Raw genomic sequence first — 24,246 nt, 5'->3', positions numbered from 1 at the left:
ATCGTTCTTACGTTCAGTCGTTAAGTCGTTAAACCAGTTACTATGGTAATTCTCATCACGTGTATTTATCATTTATCTTAATGAAAATAGTTTAGGAAAATTGAACGGAAACCTTGACGGTAATTATCTCAATTTATTTACAGCCAATAAGAAATCAATAATGTAGTTTTTTTTTGAAAGCCACTCAAATTGTCTTTTACAATCTATAAAGTAACATTTCTTTACATAATTTTTTAATAACTCATAATTAAAATGCCACAAGGAGGTTTGTATTCACTATATTTACAAATTATTAATTACTACTTTACTTTTACGAACCGAATCCATGAAATAATTCTTTTAAGATCGTGCTGCCTTTTTTTTCGCGTTATAGTCGATCTATATTCCTAAATAACCTCATTAACAACGCTTTTTATTTTACATAATGTAGTAAGAGAAGCTAGACCAAAGCGCAATGCACGTTCTAAGCCTGTTCCTATTCCAAGGCAAACACGTTCTGCTGCACGTAAGGGCAACAAATTAGCCCTTTTGACACCACTTACACTCCCTCTTGAAACTGAGCAAGTAGAAACTCCACAAACTATTACAGATACCACTGCTACAGATTCAAATATGGATATGGACATTGATCAGACTTCTCAAGAAAAACAGCCAACACCGCAACCGAGATTAAGAATACGTTATACTGTTAATCCCGAGCCTTCACAGCCAACGGCTACAGTTATAACTCCGATAAAACGTAAACCAGGTCGACCGCGTAAGCATCCTGAATCTGTTAACAATATTATTAACACACCTACTAGCACAAAACGTAAAAAAAAGGCAGATGATGGTGGTGTCACAAAACGTAGAAAGAAAACGAAAGACGACGCTGATACGAAACGTCGAAAGAAATTAGAAGTGTCGAGCAAGCAAGTTAATGGCGATGCTACATTACGTAATAAGCCAACAGACGAAAATAATGTTGAAATTCAACAAATGATAACGACACAACCAATGGAGGCTGATGAAGCTGAAGGAGGAAACAATAACGATGAAGATGATGGTAAACTTGATGAAAAGGGGGAACAAAAAATTACGAAAGACGGGGAGTTATTAGGTGGTCGTAAATTTAAAGTACAGGTTTTTCAATTACCATCTCGAGGAAACATCTGGTACATGTTATCTATGGATCCTGCAAAACTATTAGGTTTTCGGGACAGTTATTTGTTCTTTTTACGGAACCCAACTTTGAAACGAATACATGCGACAGATCAAGAACGTGATTACCTTATCACGCATGGATTTTTGCCATCAAATTTCAGAAGCAGAGCGATTACACTTGTTTCAGCTAGAGCTACGTACAAACTGTTTGGGTCGAAAATTATTGTAGGGGGGAAAAGAAGGAAAGATGATTATTATGAATCATCAATTAGATTTAATGATGATGATCTGAGTGACAAAGGGGAGGCATCAGGAGCAGATAATGCTAGTAATATTCTTTCAAGACGAGTATATTTGGGTTCAAAACCACGTAAAGTTGTCAATAAGACAAATTGGATGTATCAAACAGCTTTATCGACAAGAGATTATAATACTAGATTAAAGATTCATAGGAAAGAAAAACCAAGATTTTATGATCCTCATACTAATATCGATCAAGTACCTCAGGCAACTCAGCCTACGTGCATACGAGTTGAAGCCTTATCACAGCCGAGAGTATTACCACTATCAAGTGATATTACGATAGCAACAAAGGATCCAGATATTCATTTTGAAACGGTCCCTCACAATCCTTTTGGCACGCTAAATCCAGAAGTTTTGGAGGTTTTACCTCATGAGATCCGACAGATTATTGACAGTATGAAAATGGAGGAGGGGACACGACAAACTCATGAGGAAAAATATCCTATGACATTAATGGATGGCCAATTTCAACATAGGTATCCAATGTAAGTAATTATTTTTTAATTGTAACATGTTTTCCTTTATAAACTAATTTAATACTCTGATTTATAAAATGGATATAGTCACCGTACAAGATTTGGTCAAGATCTTCCCAGAGTTTTAAACCACCCTTCGGCCGTTGCCTCTCACCAAGAAATTGCCCCGCAACCATCATCTGTTATGTCACATGATGCTAATGAGACTCCATATGAACAGCGTTACTATTATACTCCTGATCCGGTACGTCAAGACTTTTCAAGTATATTAATGATAATTTCTCAAACAATTTATATTCTATTTTTTTTTTTTTAGACAAGTAATATTATGAATAGGTTTCAGTATACGACTGGAAAAGCACCTCCCCAGTATATTTGTGGTGTATTGACCGCAACAACTGGACAACCTTGCAAACGCGGGGTGTCTTTCGAGGGGGACAGGTGCATGTATCATAAGGGACACCCGCGTGACCCTATAAATGTTGAAGCAACCTCGGATAGAAATACCTTAGAAAGAACTAAACCTGTTGTAATAGGTTCCAGTATAGTCCCGGTAAGAAAATATATTAAATTTGTGAATCAAAATTTATCGTTTTATCATTAATTAGTATATACAATTATTGTTGTAGTTATCAAATGACGTTGCTACATCAAATTACGCGGTTGTTGCACCTACTCCAAATGTAGCTCAACCTTTACCCGTTCTCCCTGAGAATTCTTGCGCGATATGTTTTTCAATTACTGCTCCTGACGCCACCGTACCCCGTACTGGTGCATCATGTTCAAAAGAATATAAGAGCAAATGTGCAAATTGCTTAAGAAAGTATCATCCGCTTTGCATAGGCCTTACAACCCCACGACCTATCATTGCAATGGAAGGATATTCTTGGCTATGTAATGATTGCAAAAGTTGTGTTAAATGTCATTCTTCTGAAGACGAATCAACACTTCTAATCTGCGACGACTGTGACCGTGGCTGGCATCTTGATTGTAGTGATCCCAAAGTTACCGAAGTTCCCCAAGGTAAAGAAATTTATTGGATTTATTTAAGTCACCTTAGTCTTTATCATAACATTTTTTTTTTAATATAGGCCCATGGTTGTGTTCACTTTGTGCCCAATGCAATTCATGCGGAGAAAAAGCTATCTCGCTGAATGATGCTGCTAACAACTATCATCATGCGGAGGCAACATCTGAATCAACAAAATTTCCAATATACTTGGCAACGATATGTAACAAATGCAATTTCAACTTCTCCGAAGATAGGTTCTGTCCAATGTGCTTGAAAACTTATTCCGAAGATGGAGAAGAAAATGAAGATGATAAAGAAATGATTTGCTGTGATGTATGTGATAGGTGGATCCATATAAGGTGTGATGAAGACATCACATCAGAAAAATATCAAGAATTAGTTGAGAATACCGATGCCAATTATAAATGTCCCTTATGCGACGAAAGAATTATGCCAATGGATCAAGGGAATGAAAAACAGAAAGCGGCTTTGACCACCGGTCAACCAAGTGCTGTGCCGGTTGCTATAATCGCTGGTGGTAGGAGGATCCGAGGGATAGCAGAATTTAAGGGGAAGAAAGTGGCTGTCCCCGAAATCCAGGGATGGAACAGTCAAATGTAAATCATAACTTTTTTGCTAATTTGCAGTGTATATAATTTTACATTTTAAAAAAAATTTTTTATTAAATTTAAGATACATTTAAAAACTATGAATCCAAAGAAAATAATTGTCTTAATTGGATTAATAATATGAATAATAAAACCAAATATATTATTAATGTAACGAAATAAACGGTTTAATAATTATAAGATTGATTAAGTTAATCATTTAATAATCATCGACCCACTTCAATTTTAATCTCTTGTACTTGGTCCTTCATTATATGATGAAGTTGATGTGATGAAATTTTTATTTTCAGGTTGTGGCAAACCTGTTAAATAACGCAACATACGTAATCTAGTTCTAGCAGGCGACTAAATAAAATAAAAATGTATGATTTAAGATTTTTTTTTTTCTATCGTAAAATTATTTAATTGATTTACCTCACCACTTGCAATTACATGCATAGCTAATATAGAATTTTGATGTAAAGCATTTACAGCAGTCTGTTTAATTTCTTCTTGTTCACTATCAATCTTTTGTAAACGAGTAGAATTATCATCAGAAATAGGTTGAGATATATTTGGATCTGGCGAAAATGCTGCCGTAACAGGTGAAGTAGGTGAAGTTGGTGAGAATGGTGGCGGGATAGGAGAAGTTATTGATCCATAATTTTGTGATTCTGCCGATTCTGCCATATTATAGAAAAGGAACGTTAAAATATATCTTTCAGGTAACAAAAAAGGGTTCCTCGACCTATACCCTTTTTCTTTTGTGACACATTTGTAGATCTTTAGGGTTCTAACAGATTACGTAAAGTTTTAATACTATATATATAGTACTTATTTTAAAAAATACAAACAATATACATAATGCTAGTCCAGTAATTGTATAATATCCTGGATTAATTCCTTAAATTTCACCAAAAATTACATTAATATAAATATTGATATAGTTTTTTAAATTTCATTTTTTTAAGTTATATGCAATTTACCTTACTTTTCACTCATTAAAAACTTTAAAATTTAATTTTTATTAAGGTAAAGTAAATTAATATTAACAGAAAATCATTATATTTAAAATTATCATAAAATTCTATATTTAATATTTTGATTTTTATAATTATAAATCTTATTAGTATTATATTTAAAATAAAAATTACATATAAAAATAATAATTTAATTAATATCAACAAACTATTAATAAATATCTAACTTTTAAATTGCCAATTGGTTACTATACAAATAATCAAACTTTGAGTTATTAAACCAGTTTCATTATATAAAATCAGATTCCAGTTTCATATATTTTTTAGAATCCTGTATTTAAGTAAAAAATTAAGTAAAGCAATTACAGTCAACTCCCTCTATAGTCACTCCCGTTATAGTCACATTCTACTATATAGTCACACCAGTTGAATGTTCAAAACACTTTATTATTAAAATCTATCCTATATAGTCACAATCTATCTATAGTCACTATCACACCTATCCTCAAAAATCTTATATTAAAAAGAACCGTTTATAATCACGGTTATATAAAGAATATATTAAATAACTTGGCATCTAATAATCGTACAAAGATGTGTCGCTAGCTTGTTAGAATCGTCTCACTGAGACGAATCGAATGGTGGTAGTTTTATCCTTTTCCTTTGCAAGTGTTTACGGCCAGACCACCCATTGCCTCTTGGCGAGACTAATCTCGGCGTGCCCTATCATCTTCAATGCGCAATCATTATACCGAGTACTTAATTCCTCGTAACAGCACCACTATAAGACATCTCCCATCGGGCCATTTTAGGCTGATCTGAAGCAGATACACGCCGCCTACTCATCCTATACCCATTGCATGATACGATACTCAATTTATTTAACGACCTTTAGAGAACATCTACTTTCATGGAGGATTTTCGACAGGTAACATCAACCATCTAGTACCCTTCCATACTACCATTTTAGGTACTAAGTCTCACTCAAAGCGCCACTACAGCCCGCGATTACCTAGCACCGATAGTACAGTTGTTTACCCCAAGTGGTATACTTTGTAAGTGACCACTCAGACAGGAAGTAGCAGGCATCTGTCCAGGATCACCCCTTATGGTGGGTATCAACCACCAGGGATCAACCAACCAGGACCCAAGGAGTAGGGAATCGAACCCCATAGCCATGCTACCTGTTCTGTGCACGAACACCTTGGTTGGTTCCTAAGACCTAACAGAAGTCTAACTACCACTAAGACATTGCACCCTCAGCTTTACCATCTATGGATGACCATCTAGCCATTACTGACCCCAAGCGGCATCGCAGAGTGACCACCAGCCCACAGGAAGTCCCCCCACCCCGGTATAGTAGCGACCTCGAATGGACAGGACTGCGCACATGCCAATGGCCTCATAGGGACGTTAAGAAGGCACCATGACCCTTACGCCCCTGAAATGCCGCGGCCTAACTGTACACACTAATTCACCATGATGCAGTAAACCAACTACACTAATCCCTGTACCTTCACGCTATTGGTTGTAGCGTCCGCAGTAAAATTCTTTTTATTTCCGTGGTCATGGGAATCGAACCTGCAACCTCACCATACTCAGGCTTAACGGATGGTCTCGACTAACCACCAAGATAGGGTGACCAACCCTAGTTTTATCCTTTTCCTTTGCAAGTGCTTTTACGGCCGTACCACCCATTCGCCTCTTAGCGACTAATCTCGGGTCTGTGTCCTATCATCTTCAATGGGCAACTATTAAACCGAGTACTTAATTCCTCAGGTAACAGCACCACTATAAGACATCCCCCTTCGGGCCATTTAGGCCGATCTGAAGCAGTACACGCCGCCTACTCATCCTATACCCATTGTACGATACGATACTCAATTTATTCAACGACCTTTTAGAGAGCATCTACTTTCATGGAGGACTTTCGACAGGTAACATCAACCATCTAGTACCCTTCCATACCACCATTTTAGGCTAGTTTTATCCTTTTCCTGTGCAAACAGTCTTACGACTTTATCTTTTATTTATATTTAGAACTTCGAAAATAACATCGAACAATATTACAAAAATAAGAAAATAAACTAATAAAAAATAAAAAAGAGTAGCTTCACGACTCATACAAGTAAAGAAATCTAAACTAAAATAAATTAAAGCAAAGAAAAACTAAACTATTACAGAATCGCATACCCCAACTTTACCCGAAGGCCAGTGTGAGTCAACTATCCAACATCCAAAAATCCAGTCCGTTACCAGAAAGAGATCCTAAGAGGTTGAACTGTTAAGCGGCGCAGAAAATCCAGGTGCGAGATCCATGATCCACCCCGAATTATAGAAGAGGATATCCAAGAAATCCAGGAATCCTGAGAAACTGTCGCCAAAGAGGAGTCGTGACGATGAGGAGAGATAGTATAAGAAGAAGAATTTGTAGAAGGGCCACGTAATTTGGAAGCAGCCGAGATACCCTGCGACTCTTCCCAAGCATGAAAAAGAACATTCCGGCATAGCCAAATTTCACCATATAATTCGACTTGGAAGTCATTAAGAAGGGGAGAAATAGTCTTGTATATAACAGAGAGAGAAGTGTTGATTCAAAAATGTCGTTAAATGTGCAGGCAACAATCCTCGAGTAAGCCAAAGACAGGATAAAGAAGGAGCTTCATAGTTCCAACATTCCAAAGCAAAAAATTCAGTTTGAAAGGAAATATCCAAAGATTTCAAGGATAGAAAGGAAGATAAACAAGAATTTCTAAATTTAATGACTTCAGACCGGTGTGTTAAACAAGGGTTTAATTCTGGTAAAATATAAGGACAAGTCCAAAGATGATTCAAATCTTCTGGAGCAGAGTTACACTGCGGACAAAGCCAGTCAGGAGAGTATAAGTAAGGTTTGCGTTGTTGAAGAGTAGTTAAGGTAGGCAACATATCCAAAAGGAGTTTGATACGGAAGATCCAGAATTCCGGACGACCATTCTTATGTGAAGCAAAACCTTTGATTTGTGAAAGGCAAAAATATATACCAGCCCAATCAAAAAGTGAAGGAGAACCAAGAGCAGTAAAACGTGCCAATGAACAAAAAGATAAAAGAGCACGAGCGTCTGCTATAGAGCGAAGAAAGTGACGAATATTCATGTCAACAGGTAAAGAATTAAAAGTTAACAAGCATGGAGCATGACAAAATGCCAAAGGCGAAACAGAAGGTTGTATAGATGAATGAGCATCTTTTGCCAAAGAATCCGCTTGTACATTATAAATGTCATCGCCATGAGCAGGGACTTTAATCAAATCGACATGGAGGTTACGATCCATAATAAGTTGTCGAATAGAAAGCCAAAGAAGATGATTAGGTTCTCGAAGCAACTTCGGTGAGAAAGGAACATCAACAAAACGTGTCCATAATGAAATTAACTGACTACAATCAGTATAGATAGAAATTGAAGAATCACGGGAGAGGGCGGTCAATCCTAATAAAACAGCATAAATTTCAGAACGTAGAGCCGAAGGAAAACAAGAGGGAAGATGCATGGATGAAGATTCAAGGATAAATCCATCATCATCGAGCGCAATCCAAGCAGAAGCCATGGAAGAGGATAAAGAATCATTGGCAGGACGGAAAGAGCCATCGGTATACAAAGATTGCACAGAAGACGGCAAAACATCATCATCTAAATTGTCCTTAACAGAAGGAGAAAGGGTGAAAGAAGCGGTTGAGGGCGGGTTCATCAAATGAACAAGGGCCAAGGACGTGGCATAACTCCATGAAGTAGAAAGAGTGATGGGGAGGTAGGCCGCAAAAACTTTGGCGTTTCTAGTAGGGTAACCCACAGTTTCCGACAGGGTGATATTGAAAAAACACTTCTCACTATTACAACGTTGTTTGATAGCAGATTTCTTGGATAAGGCAGGAATGTTAAGAGCACAACCAGGACAAGGGTTATAGGATCGTTCATCAGCCGAGGGAGATACAGGAAGCCAATGCGACATAATAGCCGAGTTTTGTTTCTTGTAGGTGATACACACACGACCAACAGATAAAGTTTGGGTAGCAGAGTCAAGATTAATAGCCCATTGAGGATAAAAAGAATAATCTTTAACAGTATGATCTAATAAACAAGGAAAAGCTAAAGTAAAAGAAGAATTAATAAAATATGAAGATAAAAGTAAAGTAGAAGAAGAAGAAGAAAGAAAATTATTATTGATAAAAGTAAACCAATTAGGAATCTGTCCTTTACGACCAACGATGCCAAGATAACGAAGGTCAGGCCAATTCATAAGATAACGTCTACAAGGAGAAACCAACTGAGCAAGCACAAATATATTCAGGTTTTTCCAAAGTTTCCAACTTGATTGAAAGATGGAATGAGGTAGAATAGATCGGAGTGGCAGAGCAGGTTGTAGATCATGCCTCGGAGGCCGGAAGGAAAGAGACCACGTGATGTTCAAACGCGAAGAAAACAATAACGAATTAAACAAAGTGTGCGTTCGCAAAGAAACGATTTGTGACCATGGTTCTAAGTTGATAGTAGTCGGGCAACTCTCAGCACCCAAATATCCTTGAAGATAGGAGATAGCATAAAGGGCAAAATTTTTGAAATCAGGGTGAGTGAAGATTTTTTGCCAAGATGCAATATGGGAAGAAAGAAAGCGATAAAAAGCATTTTGAATAGAAAAGGGAAGTTTAAGGAATAATAAAGGTAACGGGGTAGTCGCAGCAAGACCAGCTTTTCTTCGAAGTACCGAAAACATAGGCTTGACAATTGTTTGAATAGTACTTTCAGAAAAAAGGGTAGTTTGAAGGCGAAATTCCAATCGCGGAAGAAGGACAGCATTATAAAGATAGGCCACATGCTGTGCTAATAATTTCTTCGGTCCCAGGAGAGCTGCCATATCTTTAACCATGGAGCGCACTTGTCTGAGAACAAAAGCAGAAGAGGCAGATAAAGAAAACCATACTCCTAAAAAACGAAACGAAGTTTTAACAGATAAAGAAGAAAGGGAAAGGGAAGGAATGGGAACTAAAGGAGAAGGGGAAAGATCAAAAATAATCTTCGAGGAGGGGGAAGAGGATGAAAGGAGAACATATTTCGCAGAATTAGCTTGAACATTATTTAAAGTATAAAATTCAGCAGTAATAGAAAGACGGTCTTCTATGCCAGATTTTGAAGAAGCAATGAGTGTAGAATCATCCATAAACGTTAAATGTGAAACCGGTAAAGAATGTTGTTCAAATTCAAGTGGAGAATAATTTAAAAGGGCTGAAGATTTTAAAATAAAGGGATCTCGTGCTTGTTGATTCAAAACAGTAAGTAAAGGATCCAAATAAATAACCCAAAGAAGAGGGGAAATGATTTCTCCTTGATCGATACCAACACGTACTCTGTAAGCAGCTGTATCGCCATGACAAGTAATTATCTTATTATTTCGTCGTGTAAAAAGATTTAAAATAAATCGCACTAAAAGTGCAGGAATATGTAATCTTTCTAAAGCTAATTTAAGCATATTTAGATCCATAGAATCAAAAGCTTTAGAAATATCCTGAGAAACGATCCATAGTTCTTGATCATCAGTAGAGTCATGCTTCTGTTGATGAATAATCGCGTCGAGCATTTTGATAGGGACATCAGTGGAACCACCAGGTAAACCAGCAAAGTTACCTCCTTGAAGAATTTTACCATCAGCAAGGATATTAGAAAGACGATTCGTAACGACCTTAACTACACATTTACGAATTGTTTCCAAAAGGGTAATAGGTCGAGTGTTCTTCAGTTGAGCATCAAAATCGTGAGGTTTAGGAATAGGATAAACCACAGCTTCACGCCAGTCAGCAGAAATATCACCGCGAGAAAGGCAGGTATTGGCAAGTAAGAGAGAAAAATCCAAGGCTTCACCGGACAGATGTTTAATCATCTCATAAGAAATTTTTGAAGGGCCGGAAGCTTTGTTATTTGGCATGGAGGAAATCACAGCAGACCATTCTTGTAGAGAAATAGGCGCCAAAACAGGATCATATAATGAAGCAGACACATTTGCAAGAGGAGTGTAAGCTTGTTGCCATCGGGCGGGAAATGAAGTGATGGAAGAATAGTGGACCAACGGGGGAGAAACAATCGATTGAAAATGAGAAATAGCGGCTTGTTTAATATCCGAAGGATCCGTTAATAAAGTAGGAGTTGAGTCCAGAACAACCAGGATACGGTCAAGAATAATCGAACGTTTTTCTACTGATAAGGCAGAATCTATAAATGAGCCAAGTGAAGTCGAAAAATGTTCGTCACGTAGTGCAGTATAGTATTCCACTGAGTCCGTAAGGTGTTGGGCGAATTTAGTAGACAAAAAGGCAGAAACTAAACTTTTCTGTGATCGTAAAAACGATTTAAATACAGATGCAGGGGTGGTGGAATAGGTAGGAACTGAATAATCAGGAAGTAAGGAAGCTAGGTTCTCAAGATGGGAAGGCAAGGCAGCAGTCATTTGCGCAATCTGAGCGGGCCGATTAGAGCGACGAGTAGTAAGGCGATATAAAAATCGATCTAAAAACTTGTTAATAGCAATAAGTTTAGTTAATTCAGGAGAGTACGAATGTCGGTGTGTATTAGAGACTTTTTGAAAGGGTAATGTTTCAATTGCAGCACTAATTATGGCAGCTTTCAATGCATGCCACATACGATCAAGAGAAAGGGAAGAGAAATCAGAATTAGGGCGATAATGGCTATCTAAATAAACTCCAAGAGAATCATCTACTTCAACGGTAAAATTATTCCATTGTTCAACTGAAGTGGAAGCATAAGAAAAAATAGTACGCATTTCTTTTTTTTGTTTAAGACGAGATTTAGCCAAAATGGCCAGACAAGAATTAAAGTCAAAAACAGTTGTAAGAACTTTGTGGTCGGTGAAAGGTCGATCAAAAAGATTCGGACAAGTAACCACTTGCGAAAAAAGACCAGGGGCAGGAAAACCAGGCGAAGACCAAATATAATCCAGTCGAGAAGATCCATTATCATGAAAGAAAGTGGGATCAGGACCATTTGTAGAGGAGTGAGCTTGATGATCGGTAAAAAACCGAGAGGAAAGCAAGCGAAGAAGCTTAAAATGATTAGGTGAATAATTAGAATGAGCGATTACATCAGCATTGAAGTCGCCAAGAATAACTACAAAATAATTATTAGCTCGGGCATAATCGAGCCAAGAAAGAAGTTTGGCAATAAGATCATTGCAAATAGATTGATGAACAGAGCCGGAAGGGGGATAATATACAGAAATAATAGAAATTTTAGTTTGATGAAAGAACAAATCTAATTTAAGAAGTCGACCGTTCCAAGGATCAATTGTTTGAACATGTTTATGAAGGGGATTACGTAATAAAATACCAACACCATCATGAGGGCGAGAAGAAGAAGATGAACAAGCCCAATAGGACTTAAAGTGATGTTGGGAGTGTTCATTTTTAAAAATAAATTTAGCATTTGAAGGGGAAAGACGCGTATCATTAATAGATAAAGCACCAAAGGAGGAGTGAAGAAAAAAATTAAGCAAATGTTGTTGTCGAACTGGGGAACATAAACCATTAACATTTAATTGACCAAATTTAATAAGGGGAGAGGGGTGAGGGGAAAAATTATGTTTATTGTTGTCCATCATTATTACACACTGATAAATCGGTAATAAAGAAGGGGGAAAAAGAGAACAATTATTGATTGGCTTGGCCTTGTTGCCGAGCCAAGATGAGGTTGTTTTGTTGGATTCCTTCTTTAATAGAACCAGCCAAAGAGGCAACAGTATCAGAAAGAGAGGAGAGACGCTGTTCCATATCAATAGGGGAGGAAGGAGCGACATTGGAAGGTGGGATGGGAGCAAAATGAGGAATCGGGGAAAAACCACTTGTTGATTGCAAAGGTGGAGAATTAATATCAACGAGGATATTATTATCAGTTCGATTCACTGTATCATCCCATCCTTGCATAGAGGAAGGGATGTAGGAAGAAGGTTTAGCGACAAAAGGTCCAGGAATAGGAGTACGAGCAGCCATAGCAGATTCCAAATTAGTGATGCGGCTGTTCATAGAAGCAAATTGTGTGGTAAGAAGGGCTAATTCTTCAACTACTTTTTCAAGAGCAGCACCAATAGATTTCCAATCAGTGAGCACAGTGGGAGGAGCAGGGTATGTAACATCCATGCCATCAATATAGTAATCAAGTTCATTTGCATCAGGAATGCGACGGCGTTGAGCATTATTATTGTTATTGAGATTGTCACGATTCCATGGGCGACGTTGAGAACGAGAACGAGATTGTTGTCGGGTATTGGGTCTGGATTTTGAACGATGGCGAGAAGCATTGGCACGGCTTTGTCCATCATCAGCGTTATCAGGGCGAGCGAAACGATTATGTCGTTTAGCAGGATGAGAAGGGGGTAAATGCTTGTTATATAAAGCACGTAATTTATCATTAGATTGCCAAGGGCGAGGAGGGCGGTTGGGTCTAGATGAAGAACCACATCGATCAGGGTTACAGTTCGGGCGACCACATCGATGACAAAGAGAAGTAACTTCATCCGGAGAATGCCAGGTAAGGCCAACTTTCTTAAGGGCACATGAAATAGATTTAGCGTTTTCCATAGCCGTTTCAGAGGCAAAATGGCAATAAGCGTAAGGTTTCGGATTGTAGGAATTCATAGAGAAGGGAACATTGACAGATTTAGCGGAAATTTCATCGGCAATTTCAGCAAGATCGACCGCTATAGTACCACGCGGAAGACCGGCAAGTAAAGCGACATAAGCGCGTCTTTCAGCACGTTGGTCAGGTGAGAAGGTAGCGGGGCAGATACGCAAACAATGTCCTCCACAAAGGACGCCCCAGGTAGAGTCGAGGTCCCGTAAAGCACCAGTAGATTCAAAGGTAATGTATGCAGTACGATAAAGTTTAGATAAACGGGTATGGCAGCGAGTAATATTGCCGTAACGAGAAAAAGTACCACGCAAAAGAGCGTCAGTTATAAAAAGGGGGATATCGGTAACCACCAGGGTACGCGCGTGTTCATCTGCCTTAATAGCCTGGGGGTCATATGCATGGAAATGCAAGCCAAACAAGGAATCCATAGCGGAAGCTGTGGCTTTGTCAAGATCATCCTTTTTTCGGAAGTGGACGATGATCCTCTTCAAATCGTTGGAACCACTACACGTGGCACGACTACCATAAGAGGGAAACAAGGAAAGTTGCCTATCAACCGCGTCGCACGCGTCGCGGTTCGAAGCGAAGTGAGTCCAAAAGCCTTCGACGTCATTAGGAGCAGCCGAGGCGTAAAAAAGTGTAGGTTGAGACTGTACTGCAGCCTGGGACGCGTCCGGGGAGGCAGCACGTTCAGGGAAGGATACTGCGGGAGTAATATCTGGGCTTTTGCCTTTATCGCTAGGGGCGTGTTGAGAGGCATCAAGAGAGGAGGTATCAGGTTGAGAAGGTAGCTCAGCGGAAGTTGTCTCAACAGGGCCAGGAGGCGTGAGAGGTTTATCAACATCCATGACAGAGTCTTCAGCACTGACTCTGGTACGTTTATTAGTAGAGGTGGTCAAAGGTGGGGTGTTCGAAGGACCAGACATAGAGGAACCTTGACCAGAAACGTTGCCAGTTGGAGAGCTAGAGGCAGGACGTTTAGATGTAGTATCTTTGTTAGACTGGTTATTTTTCTTTTTGTTATCTTTACCCATTTGTAAAGTGTCGTAGTAGTTAACTAAAATAAAGAAATTATAAAGAAAAAGTAATAAAAAACTCCGAAAAAATTTTTTATTTTTTTCGTAAATATTGTCAAGTGAGCAGAACGGGAGAGAGTTTTTGTTTTATTCTTTTTAGTTTTATCCTTTTCCGATCACTGGCTGACGAGTTATTCAACAAAATGTTAAACATCGGCATTATAATATTTCTTGATTTACGTTTACTGCGCCATTTAACATTTTGCTAGATTTCTCGGTACCTAGTGATTGTAAAAAGATGATTTATAGCTCGTTGGAATCGCCTCATCGAGACGAATCGAATGGTGGTAAGCTCATCTCTCTGTGATCAATATTGACGAAGTTATTACTTAAAAACCATTTAATATTTTTTAATTTCGGAAATTGATCTAGTGATTGGATTTCGATGTATTTTATACCATTAGATTCGTCTCATCAAGACGAATCGAATGGTAGTAAGATCGACTTTCTAGGATCAATATTAACAGAGTTATCACACAAAAACCATTAATATTTTTTTAATTTCGGAAATTAATCTAGTGATTGGATTTCGACGTATTTTATACCATTAGAACCGTCTCATCAAGACGAATCGAATGGCGGTAAGATCATCTCTCTACGATTAATATTGGCGAAGTTACGATACAATAAAGGTTTAAGTATAATTCTGGCTAAAATTATGTTAATTTTTGGCCGGAATTATGATATACAAATATAAGAAATTTTTTATATAGTCACATCTCTTTATAATCACCAAATATGGACTGTCCCAAATGTGTGACTATAAAGAGAGTTGACTGTATATAAGCTTAAAATTAAAAATTTGATAAGCAACTATCAAAAACTTGAAAAACATTATGATGTTACATACAATCTACTAATTCTTCAAACTGTATTATAAAAATATTAATAAATTTAAAATCATAAGAGGATCCCGCTTACTTCTAATAAAGGTTTCCAGGAAAAATTTCAAATTTACTAGTAATTTTACCTTACTCCAATTCTTAATATTATTGGTTAATTGATTTAAAAGGAAAAAAATTATAATAATGCAGTGTAATATTTCCTTTTTTAGATATAATTTATTTATTTATAGTAGGATCGTCATCAAAATTTTTTTCTTAATGGTTTTACCTTAGAATTACAGTGACTTTTATTATAAGTAAGCGGGGTCCTATCATAAGGTATATACATTTTTTAAAAATAAATTTACCAATAGGATAATATGAATCTTATTATGTGTATTACAATTTAACTTTTTAAAATTATTAAACTTTAAAACTAAATCTTTTTGTACTAATTTATTACCATTCTTTTTTTTTTGATAAATTTATTACCATTTCATTTACTATTAAAGAAAAATCAAAGTTCGAGTAATATATATAATGATTTTTATAATCTTATATTTCTTATTTTTATTAATTATCATTTTGGAATATTGCCAAATCAAGAAAATTTTTCTTTCTTCTTTATATTGAAAACTCTCTCAACAATAATTTTTCACAAAATTCTAACAGTTCTTTTTCATTTTTAACTTGGATATGCAACCAAGAACAGGCTTTTTCATTTTGAGTTAAATTTTTGTTGATATTTATATAATACTTTATTGCAATAAGCTAATGTTAAGAATGTGATCAATATTTTAGTATTCAATTCTTTGACATATTCATCAGCAATACAAATTATTCATGAAATATTTCATTTGTAGTTATGCCAAGATCATCAGTGATTTGTTTGAAAATATCAAATAAACCATCTTCAGTTTGAGTTTTAATAACCTTAATGTACTCTTCCTCAGTTACAGATTCTGAATTTTTTTGATAAGATTACTTTTTTTGTTGTATATTTAACAATGACTGTGTTGGTGCTTTTCACTGGTAAAGTGACAGTGATTTCAATAATAGTAGTATGGTGGGTGTAGTGGATGGAAAATCTACTTTATAAATGATATCAGTAAGTTCCACTTTCTTGGTTTTGGTGACAATAGGCATGGCTTTCCTTTTCACATTGAGGATCTTTTTTCTTCTGTTTCCTAACAATTATAGTAGGTTTCTCTTCATTTTTGACCATCTTCGATTGTTCTCCATTATTTTGAATTTCAGGTACAGTTATTTCAATTTCTTCACCACATTGATAAATGGAAGTGATCTTGACTTCTTGATCTGAAACAGTAGCATTTTTGAAAATGGACTTTAGTCAAGGTATAAGCACAAGGAGTTTTCCAGTAAGATTATTAGTAGTTTCTATAAGAATATTTTCAATAAATTCTTTAGTAGCTTCGAATTTGCTTTTAGTTTTTGTTGTTGATTGAGATACATCTATAGCAGCTTCACCAATCCAACTGGCCCAAGAAAGTTCTAATACTTCCTCTTCATTGATTTTAAAATGATCATTTGCAAAATTTTCAGCCAAACCATATAATTGTTTTGTATCTGTAACGATTTTCTTCAAGTAAACTTCAGCTTCCTTAAATGAATTCGTCCACATCACGTGATCCGTATATAAAATTTTAAGGAGTGCTTTAGGTAAAGAAATATGTGACAATTTAATATGCGAGTAAAATATTTTATGTAATTTTAATAAAATTATAAATGTCGCAAGTTAATAATAATGAAAGAAATAAAATTACCTGTAGTTAATACGGTGCCCCAGATATCATTGTGGAGAGATTTTACTTTTTCATCATCCTTTATAGTAGCAGTGAATGCTTTTTTTCAATTCATTTTTGGAATCAAAATTAAATAATTTTGCTAATTTGTCTGTTAGTTCGAAATTACCATCTGTACATTGGTAATTTATCAAATTATATAAATTATAAAGAGTAATAGTAGTTTTAAAAAATTTTGTTGTTTTTGGATATTTTGAAAAGGAATAGAAGTTGGCAACAAAACGAAGTTGTCCTTTATTAGGTCTGGGTGGTATGTGTAAAAATCTATTTTTTGGTTTTATTAAATCGCGTTCAAGATCCAATTTCTTTCCTTTAATTAGGTCTTTAGGATCAAGGATAAACTTACATGGTTAAAGAAAGCATTATTATTATAAACTCGAATCTTGAATTTTTTATCAATGTCGTAAATTGGAATATAAAATTCTTGATTCCATTCTGGGTTGATGTCATTGCAGATATGAGTTTTGCAAAATTCAAAACCACTAGATAAACAAGTAATTTTTACATAAAAATTCAAAGAATCGCCATCAAGCCAATTATTTAAAATTTTGGCACTGACTGAAATATAAATAAAATGTTAACAAATGATTTAATTAAATAAAATTCTAAAATTTATTTTTCGCGGACCTGGTTTTGAGACATCTTCCTTTGTATGTTTTACAGGATTAGGTTGAGGCGGTGATTCTATAACTATAGAATCGTTTTCATTTGTTATAGACATTGAACTCATTGCGCACCGTTTACCATAATTGAAAATAAAGATTTAAAATTTAAACTTAGTCGACTTATACTATTTAAAATTACTATATTTGTAAATACAGCGCTGCTATACTCTTTGATGAATTTAAAAATGGTTAGCGTAAAAAACATTTTACTCTTAAATATGTTTTACCATGAGGAACAATATCTAAAAACTTCTTAACATCAGGAGTATCGTCATTTCTTACCATCTCCCAAACTTGTTTTGCCAAAGATTCGGCACGAAGGTAACGGTGGTTTTGCATTTGTAATTTTGCTTGGTGTGATTTCAAATTATTATAGCTGCTCTAAAAAGTTGATTCATTATTTACTGCAATAATTTTTTAAGTGATCTGTTATAAAAAGAAAATTTTTCTACTAGAATTTGTCGCTTTTTCATATTTTTATATAAGAAAAAAGAAATATGAGTGTTGCTGTAAATATGGAAGAAAAGCAAAATGATATGGGAAGAATTATCCTGAAGAAATTGAAAAATTTGAAAAATGTGCAAAATTATTAAGATGAACAATTTAGTCCATTTCTTCAAATTGAAAAATACGATAGTCCATTTTTTTATATTCCGGCTATGGAAGCAGTAATAAATTCAAGATGGAAACAAGCAAAAACTAATTGGATGATTTTTTTAATTAAATATCTTATATTTTTAGTTCTATTTTCTTATCTTTCTCGAATTTTTTTAAAAAATAATGAAAATTATAGCAAAACACCAAATGTAGTTATGATCGTAATATTTTATTACCTTGGATTTGATTTATTCATTGTTCAGTTTTTGCAGATGAAAAATATTTTATCAATGTTACACACATTTGATCTATGTAGTAAACATTAATAATTTCTGGAATTGAAAGTGAATGGATTATTCTTTTAACATCGGTAACTACCTTAATACTTTGGTTTGAAATGGTATGTTTAACGCTTTTTTATATATAAGTTTTTTATGAATTACATGTATAATAAATATGTAATATTATTATATGTATTTATTAAAGAGTTATATTATTATATTATTCATAAATATTTATTTAACCTTTAAATAATATATATTTACATATATAGTGATGCGTTTAATAAAGCTAAAGAAGATGGTAAACACGGACTTTTAATATTCCGATCAGGACTTATTAAAGACTTCATGGTGCGGATTTATATAAATCATTACAATCATCAAAATATATTTGTTTTCGTCGAGATCAAAATTTAATGAAAGAATGGTTAGAAAAATCTAAAGAAATCCGAGAAGAAAAATTGTATTCATGGTTTGATGAAGATACATCTAACGAATGATTACCAATCTTTGATTATATGACAGCTTGTATTTAAAGAAATGTTAAAAATATTTCATTTATTCTTTTTTTTTTGATATTTTTTTCAAATTGCCAAAACATGTGACACATTATTTCTTATTAATAATAAAACGTATTTGAATATATACTCTTAAAACATGATCTTGTGTGACTGACGCAATAACTCTTATTTAATTTGAGTAATAAATAGATTGTTCCATAGCTATTTTCATACCACAATGCCATTTTTAATTTTTTTAATTTAATTATACATAAAATTTCGACATATCATACGTCATACGTCCTATTGCCATTGTGAAATTAATTCTTAATGCCTTAATGCTATAATGTTGATTGTGATTAACTTTAGAGCTTAGACATTTTCTATATTAATCCAAGTAATAAATTGGTGAATCAAAAACAATAGGATAATATACGAGCTCTTTTATGTAAATATCAAGCCATATTTATTATTTCTAATTTGATAATTTACAATTTAATTACTTTAATTTAATTACTAGACTTTAGTTATTTATTATCACATCCCAAACGCTTGAGATACTTTAGAGCGAAAATTAAAGGTTGTAGGTACGCTAGAGCTCCCGTAAGTAGCTGCAGATGATTTCCCATAGCTATCCCGAGCTATTGTTATTACAGTATATATTATCTTAAAGTTATAGCATAAAGTACAAAATATCGTATTTGACCATTATTAAGCACCTTTTTTCTGATATCTTATGATTTAATGGTCGCAGGAAAATCAAATTTAGTTTATAAATATTAAAGATGCGATAAAATTTTTCTAAGATATTACGCAAATTAATAAATATTAATTTGGACCAATGAATAATCAAAAACGATACAATTTTTTTTTTTTTAATAATCAAAAATAAAGTATATTATACAACTAACTTCTATAATTATCTTCTTAATCAAAACGATATATTTGCTAAACAATTGATTATGTTTGATATTGTGATTATTACCAAATCTGTGCGACAATCGTTCTTATAAATATCATAAATATTTCTATTTTAAAGAAATATCTCAACAATCGCTCTTAAAATATATAAATTATGACCTCAAGTTCTCGCAACGATACAGCAGATGGTAAGATTATAGAAATTTACCAGTTTTATCATTATAAAGTCTATTAACTAGTGCTGTAATTTCAGACTCAGGAGTTCGTTATTTTCCTTATCGTATCACGTGTTCCCAGTCTCGACAGTCTAGTCAACTTACTTCTCAGCTTAGTGACTCTAATCAACTTCCTCTCCAGCCTACACAAGAGCACTTATCCTCCGTGGCTATTAATTCAGCAAGAGAAAAATTGCTCACATTTAAAAAAGCCCGAGAAGAAGGGGAAGAAGTGGAAGAAAGTACCTTCCTTTGTTCGTTCAACAGTAATAGGACGTATCACAGTATTGATGGGTAGATGGAATGATCAGGATTTGGATTATGGTACTGATGCAACCGCAATTCTGGGTCAAAACATTGCAAAGGAATCTGATTTTTGGGTTCGACCAAGACATCGTCCCGATCCACCAGCTGGATCAGGTCAGGGCGTAGATGGAAAGGATAAAGCATATCCAACAATGATGATTGAAGTTGGTTTTTCTCAGAGTCTCCCGCCTGATCCTCATCAAATAGCCGCTCTCTACTTTAATCGACGAACCACAATCCAGATTGTGTTAACCATCAAGATATTTGGAAAACGTATAAACACTAATACAAACACTAGTACTATTGCACTAATTTCTGCATTGTACCTTCGTACAAGCACAACCCCACTGATTCTAACTAGTGTCATTTTTTCATTTCTTTTGGGACAGCAAATCCTGATACAAATATTGTAAAATATATTATTAATCAAATGGGTGTTCCTTCTGGTAGCTTTTATTGGTGTTGGACATTCTGATCCTAATAATAATAATAAATTTCCTCCTTGCAATGCGGCAAATCTTCCAGATTACCAAATGAATATTCCTAGGCCAGAAATATTTGATGGAGTTCACATTTACTTCCCGCAGGGTTTCCTATTGTACCAAATACACCTCCTGCAGGGTTTGCTGCCGGATTTAATTTGGATCTCTGGGAAGTTCAAGACATAATACGACGACACATATAATTTTATAGGTGTGAACTTGGTTGGCTGAAAAAGCATTAATAAAAAAAGTCTATTGCATTTAATTTGTATTACATATTAGTGTAAGAATGCAATGTTATTTATTTTTTTGCGAGACAACTTAATCATCATCATTAGTAGAAAATTTTTCTCAAAGTAAATTTTTTAGCTAACACTAATTTTAATAAAAAAGATTATCTGTTATACTTTCACTTCAGAAAAATTTAATGCATACTAAAGTTATACGAATCCAATCCCTTCTCCATACGAAGTAGTCACTTCCTTAAATAATATTCTTGATCACGTCTCTGACAATGCATTGACATACTCTAGTTAAATTGCTTTCCTTTGGTAAAGCTAGTTCAGAGGATGTGAAACCCGTGACAAAATATCATGATCAATTAGCTGAGGTCAAATTTCCATATATACTTAGGAGGGTTTTCATTAGGAAAAATACAGTGGTACGTGCTTTTGTAAAAGACTCTACTCTCAATTTATTTGTTGAGACCTTTATTTCGATTGCATTTTTTTCGAGAGGATAACTCTGATTAACGTTACAAAAATATATGTGTTTAGAATATTCGTGAAATGCTTGCACGCCCTTGCTAAGTAGATATTTATAATAATTCTTCGAATAAAAGTTGCCCTTTGTAAAATAAAAAATACGTGTCACATTCATCGAGTAATACGAATTACTGATGAAATATTTCGTTTGTAGTCATGCTAAGGTCATCGGTGATTTATTTAGACATAACAAAAGAAGCATCTTCATTTTGAGTTTACCTTAATGCACTTCTTCCTTATTTTTTTTGATAAGCACTTTTACTTCTACATTTTTTCGTTGTATGATTACCAACATTTATGTATGGAAAAAAATTATAAAATATTTTCTCTGCTTTTTTAAATTCTGGTGAAGTATCAATAAACGGTAAAGTTTATTGCAGTATCTATTAATTTATTGGCAAAATAAGTTACAATAGAACATATCAACGAATCATTTAATGATCTAAAAGATCTCATAATTTTAAATTCTAAATATTTTTAATAATTGTAATAAATGACTGAATTTATTTAACGTATGTAAAAGTTTGAATAAATTATACGGATTGAAAATTTACAGAATAATTTGAATTCGAGACGGTCCACTCGGCAATTCACGAATATATTACCTACCTATACTATTTTAGGTAGTTAATTATTCCTGCATTTGTAATTTTGTACACACACTTGGCGTAAATATCAAATTATTATAGCTTCTCTAAAAAGTTAATTCATTATTTATCTTTAAGTTGTGCATATCATTGTGTGACTTTTTTTATATACTTTAAAATATATTCATATTTACTGCGAATTTTCTAATAGTAATATTTTTTTTGTCGGGTTTTCATATTATTATATAAGAAGAAAAGGAATAACATTAAACGATCTTTAGCGGTCTCAGATATCAATAAAACCATTTGTTTTGTCGCGATCTTTACGTAGTTGACAAAGTTGCGCCTCAGCCTAAAACAAAAGACCAAATCTAATAAATATATATTATTATTATAAATTTCATTTTAGGATCATTCTTCTCATCACAATCTTTTTATTATTCCTTTTATATGCATCCTCCCTTTAATTTCATATTCTCACTTTTTACAAACGTCTGTTTCCTTCCTATAATAAAAGAATATTCATTAATGAAGTATTTGACAATTTCAATTATTCATGAAATCTGAAAGCAAAGGAAAAATAAAGATTTTCGGAGTCCACGTACGAAGAATTGTACGATATTTGTCTGCATGAATTACAGAATATTATTATAAACATACAAATTTTCTATATAAATAATAGAAATAATAAAGACTCATTTATATTTGCTGGAAAAGATTGCTTTTTGTTCCCGAGAATTTATTTAAAGGATTAGAACGAAATTGGAAATATTTTGAGAAATTTTAATGACTGATTGAAATATATAATTTTTTACAGATGTCGCGAAAAAAAAGCTTAAATAATGGCAATTTACTGTAATTTGCTTATTCATATGGAGATAATATTATTACAATACATTGTATTTTAAATTATTTTAAATTTTTGATTTATTGATAGAATAAGATTTAAAGAATTTATATTTTTAAAAAATTCGCAATGTGCCGTAAAAAATTCTAATAATAAATTTTTTTTCAAGTTTAATTTATATCGAATATTAAAATTTGTTTACAAATGGTTGCTGGTTACTACCCAAAATTTCACGCCCAGAATGTATTCTTCAAATTCAGAACAGGTAAATTTTTTTCACGAAAATATCTATATAAAATATTTGTATTTTATCTGAAAAAAAAAAACTCAGAGAATTCATTCAATCCTTATTTAAGAATAAAATTAATTTAAATTTAAGAAAAAGTAAAAATTACCAGGTTCTTTTGCTCTTTCCATCTGATTTAATTGAAATCTTCTATTTGTTGTATAAGTTCATCATATGTTTCCTTTTCTATTTTTTTTTTGGATAATATGATAGATCTGAATTTTTCTTTTGTTTCGTGTTAGTTATTCCTCGATTATAAATATCAAAATTATTATAATGAAACTGACACGATTGATCATTAAATTTAAGTTCAAAAGTAATTTGTTGTGCAGCAGAACTTTTTATCGTTCTGGTATATATTTCTTCAGGAATTTACCGACCACATACAGTACAAGGACCACTATTTTGATGAAAATTTACCCTTACCATTACCATTACACGAAGTTTAAACTGTAATGGGATCAAGAAAAGTTATTTGAGGATCAATATAGCGAAAACCTTCTCGGAAATTTTTATTGTGGTACAAGGTGACTTTATTATTATACATTAAAATAACACATCAAATATAATTGCTGATCATTTACAATTGATTACATAATACAACAATGAAATTCGATAAACCGGGAATTTACTAGTAAAAGCTTGATATTCGCTATAACGAATGTTCTAACCAGCTATAGTAAAAATGATTCGATAAACCGTATCACGTGATCATGAACCAATAAAATTGATGCGGTAAATCTTAATTTTGGCCAGAATTATAAAAATATTAATTCCGGTTGAAGTTATGAATTACTTATATATTCAATTAAAAATATTTTTATATTTATTTTCATGATCTCTATGACTTAAAACTATGATGAAAAAATTAAAATATAGTG

General features: G+C 33.8%; 4 protein-coding genes across 4 annotated transcripts; 2 read left to right on the top strand and 2 right to left on the bottom strand.

Moving 5' to 3' along the window:
• Positions 1-164: 164 nt before the first annotated feature.
• Positions 165-3,714, top strand: OCT59_025697 (uncharacterized protein). Its single transcript, XM_025323784.2, has 7 exons — positions 165-265; positions 431-1,931; positions 2,010-2,166; positions 2,239-2,475; positions 2,552-2,945; positions 3,014-3,551; positions 3,628-3,714. The coding sequence occupies exons 1-7, from the start codon at positions 253-255 to the stop codon at positions 3,635-3,637; spliced, it is 2,850 nt and encodes a 949-aa protein (XP_025189583.2). The 5' UTR covers positions 165-252; the 3' UTR covers positions 3,638-3,714.
• Positions 3,578-4,265, bottom strand: OCT59_025696 (uncharacterized protein). Its single transcript, XM_025333772.2, has 2 exons — positions 3,978-4,265; positions 3,578-3,908 (listed from the first exon to the last, which is right to left on the bottom strand). The coding sequence occupies exons 1-2, from the start codon at positions 4,230-4,232 to the stop codon at positions 3,789-3,791; spliced, it is 375 nt and encodes a 124-aa protein (XP_025189584.1). The 5' UTR covers positions 4,233-4,265; the 3' UTR covers positions 3,578-3,788.
• Positions 4,266-16,442: 12,177 nt separating this feature from the next.
• Positions 16,443-17,918, bottom strand: OCT59_025695 (uncharacterized protein; the record flags this gene model as incomplete). Its single annotated transcript, XM_025323785.2, has 5 exons — positions 16,443-16,765; positions 16,876-16,933; positions 17,261-17,472; positions 17,542-17,604; positions 17,807-17,918. The coding sequence occupies 5 exons, from the start codon at positions 17,916-17,918 to the stop codon at positions 16,443-16,445; spliced, it is 768 nt and encodes a 255-aa protein (XP_025189585.2).
• A 2,087-nt stretch (positions 17,919-20,005) lies between these two features.
• Positions 20,006-21,157, top strand: OCT59_025694 (uncharacterized protein). The gene is made up of 2 exons (XM_025333776.2): positions 20,006-20,066; positions 20,132-21,157. Exons 1-2 carry the CDS (start codon positions 20,064-20,066, stop codon positions 20,810-20,812), a joined length of 684 nt encoding a protein of 227 aa, XP_025189586.1. The 5' UTR covers positions 20,006-20,063; the 3' UTR covers positions 20,813-21,157.
• The last annotated feature ends 3,089 nt before the right edge of the window (positions 21,158-24,246 follow it).

This window comes from Rhizophagus irregularis, chromosome 5 (genome assembly GCF_026210795.1).
Source record: "Rhizophagus irregularis chromosome 5, complete sequence".
NCBI classification, from domain to species: Eukaryota; Fungi; Glomeromycota; class Glomeromycetes; order Glomerales; family Glomeraceae; genus Rhizophagus; species Rhizophagus irregularis.
Note: the sequence above shows the minus strand (reverse complement) of the source record. Positions and strands in the feature narration are given on the sequence as shown.

What these genes read in the sequence shown, in the direction of transcription:
- OCT59_025697 (XM_025323784.2), top strand. An exon ending in ACTATTATACTCCTGATCCG is followed by an intron (nt 2,167 to 2,238) that starts GTACGTCAAGAC and finishes TTTTTTTTTTAG; the next exon opens with ACAAGTAATATTATGAATAG. An exon ending in TAGGTTCCAGTATAGTCCCG is followed by an intron (nt 2,476 to 2,551) that starts GTAAGAAAATAT and finishes TTATTGTTGTAG; the next exon opens with TTATCAAATGACGTTGCTAC.
- OCT59_025696 (XM_025333772.2), bottom strand. Translation starts at nt 4,232, where the DNA reads ATGGCAGAATCGGCAGAATCACAAAATTATGGATCAATAACTTCTCCT. An exon ending in ATGTAATTGCAAGTGGTGAG is followed by an intron (nt 3,909 to 3,977) that starts GTAAATCAATTA and finishes TATTTTATTTAG; the next exon opens with TCGCCTGCTAGAACTAGATT.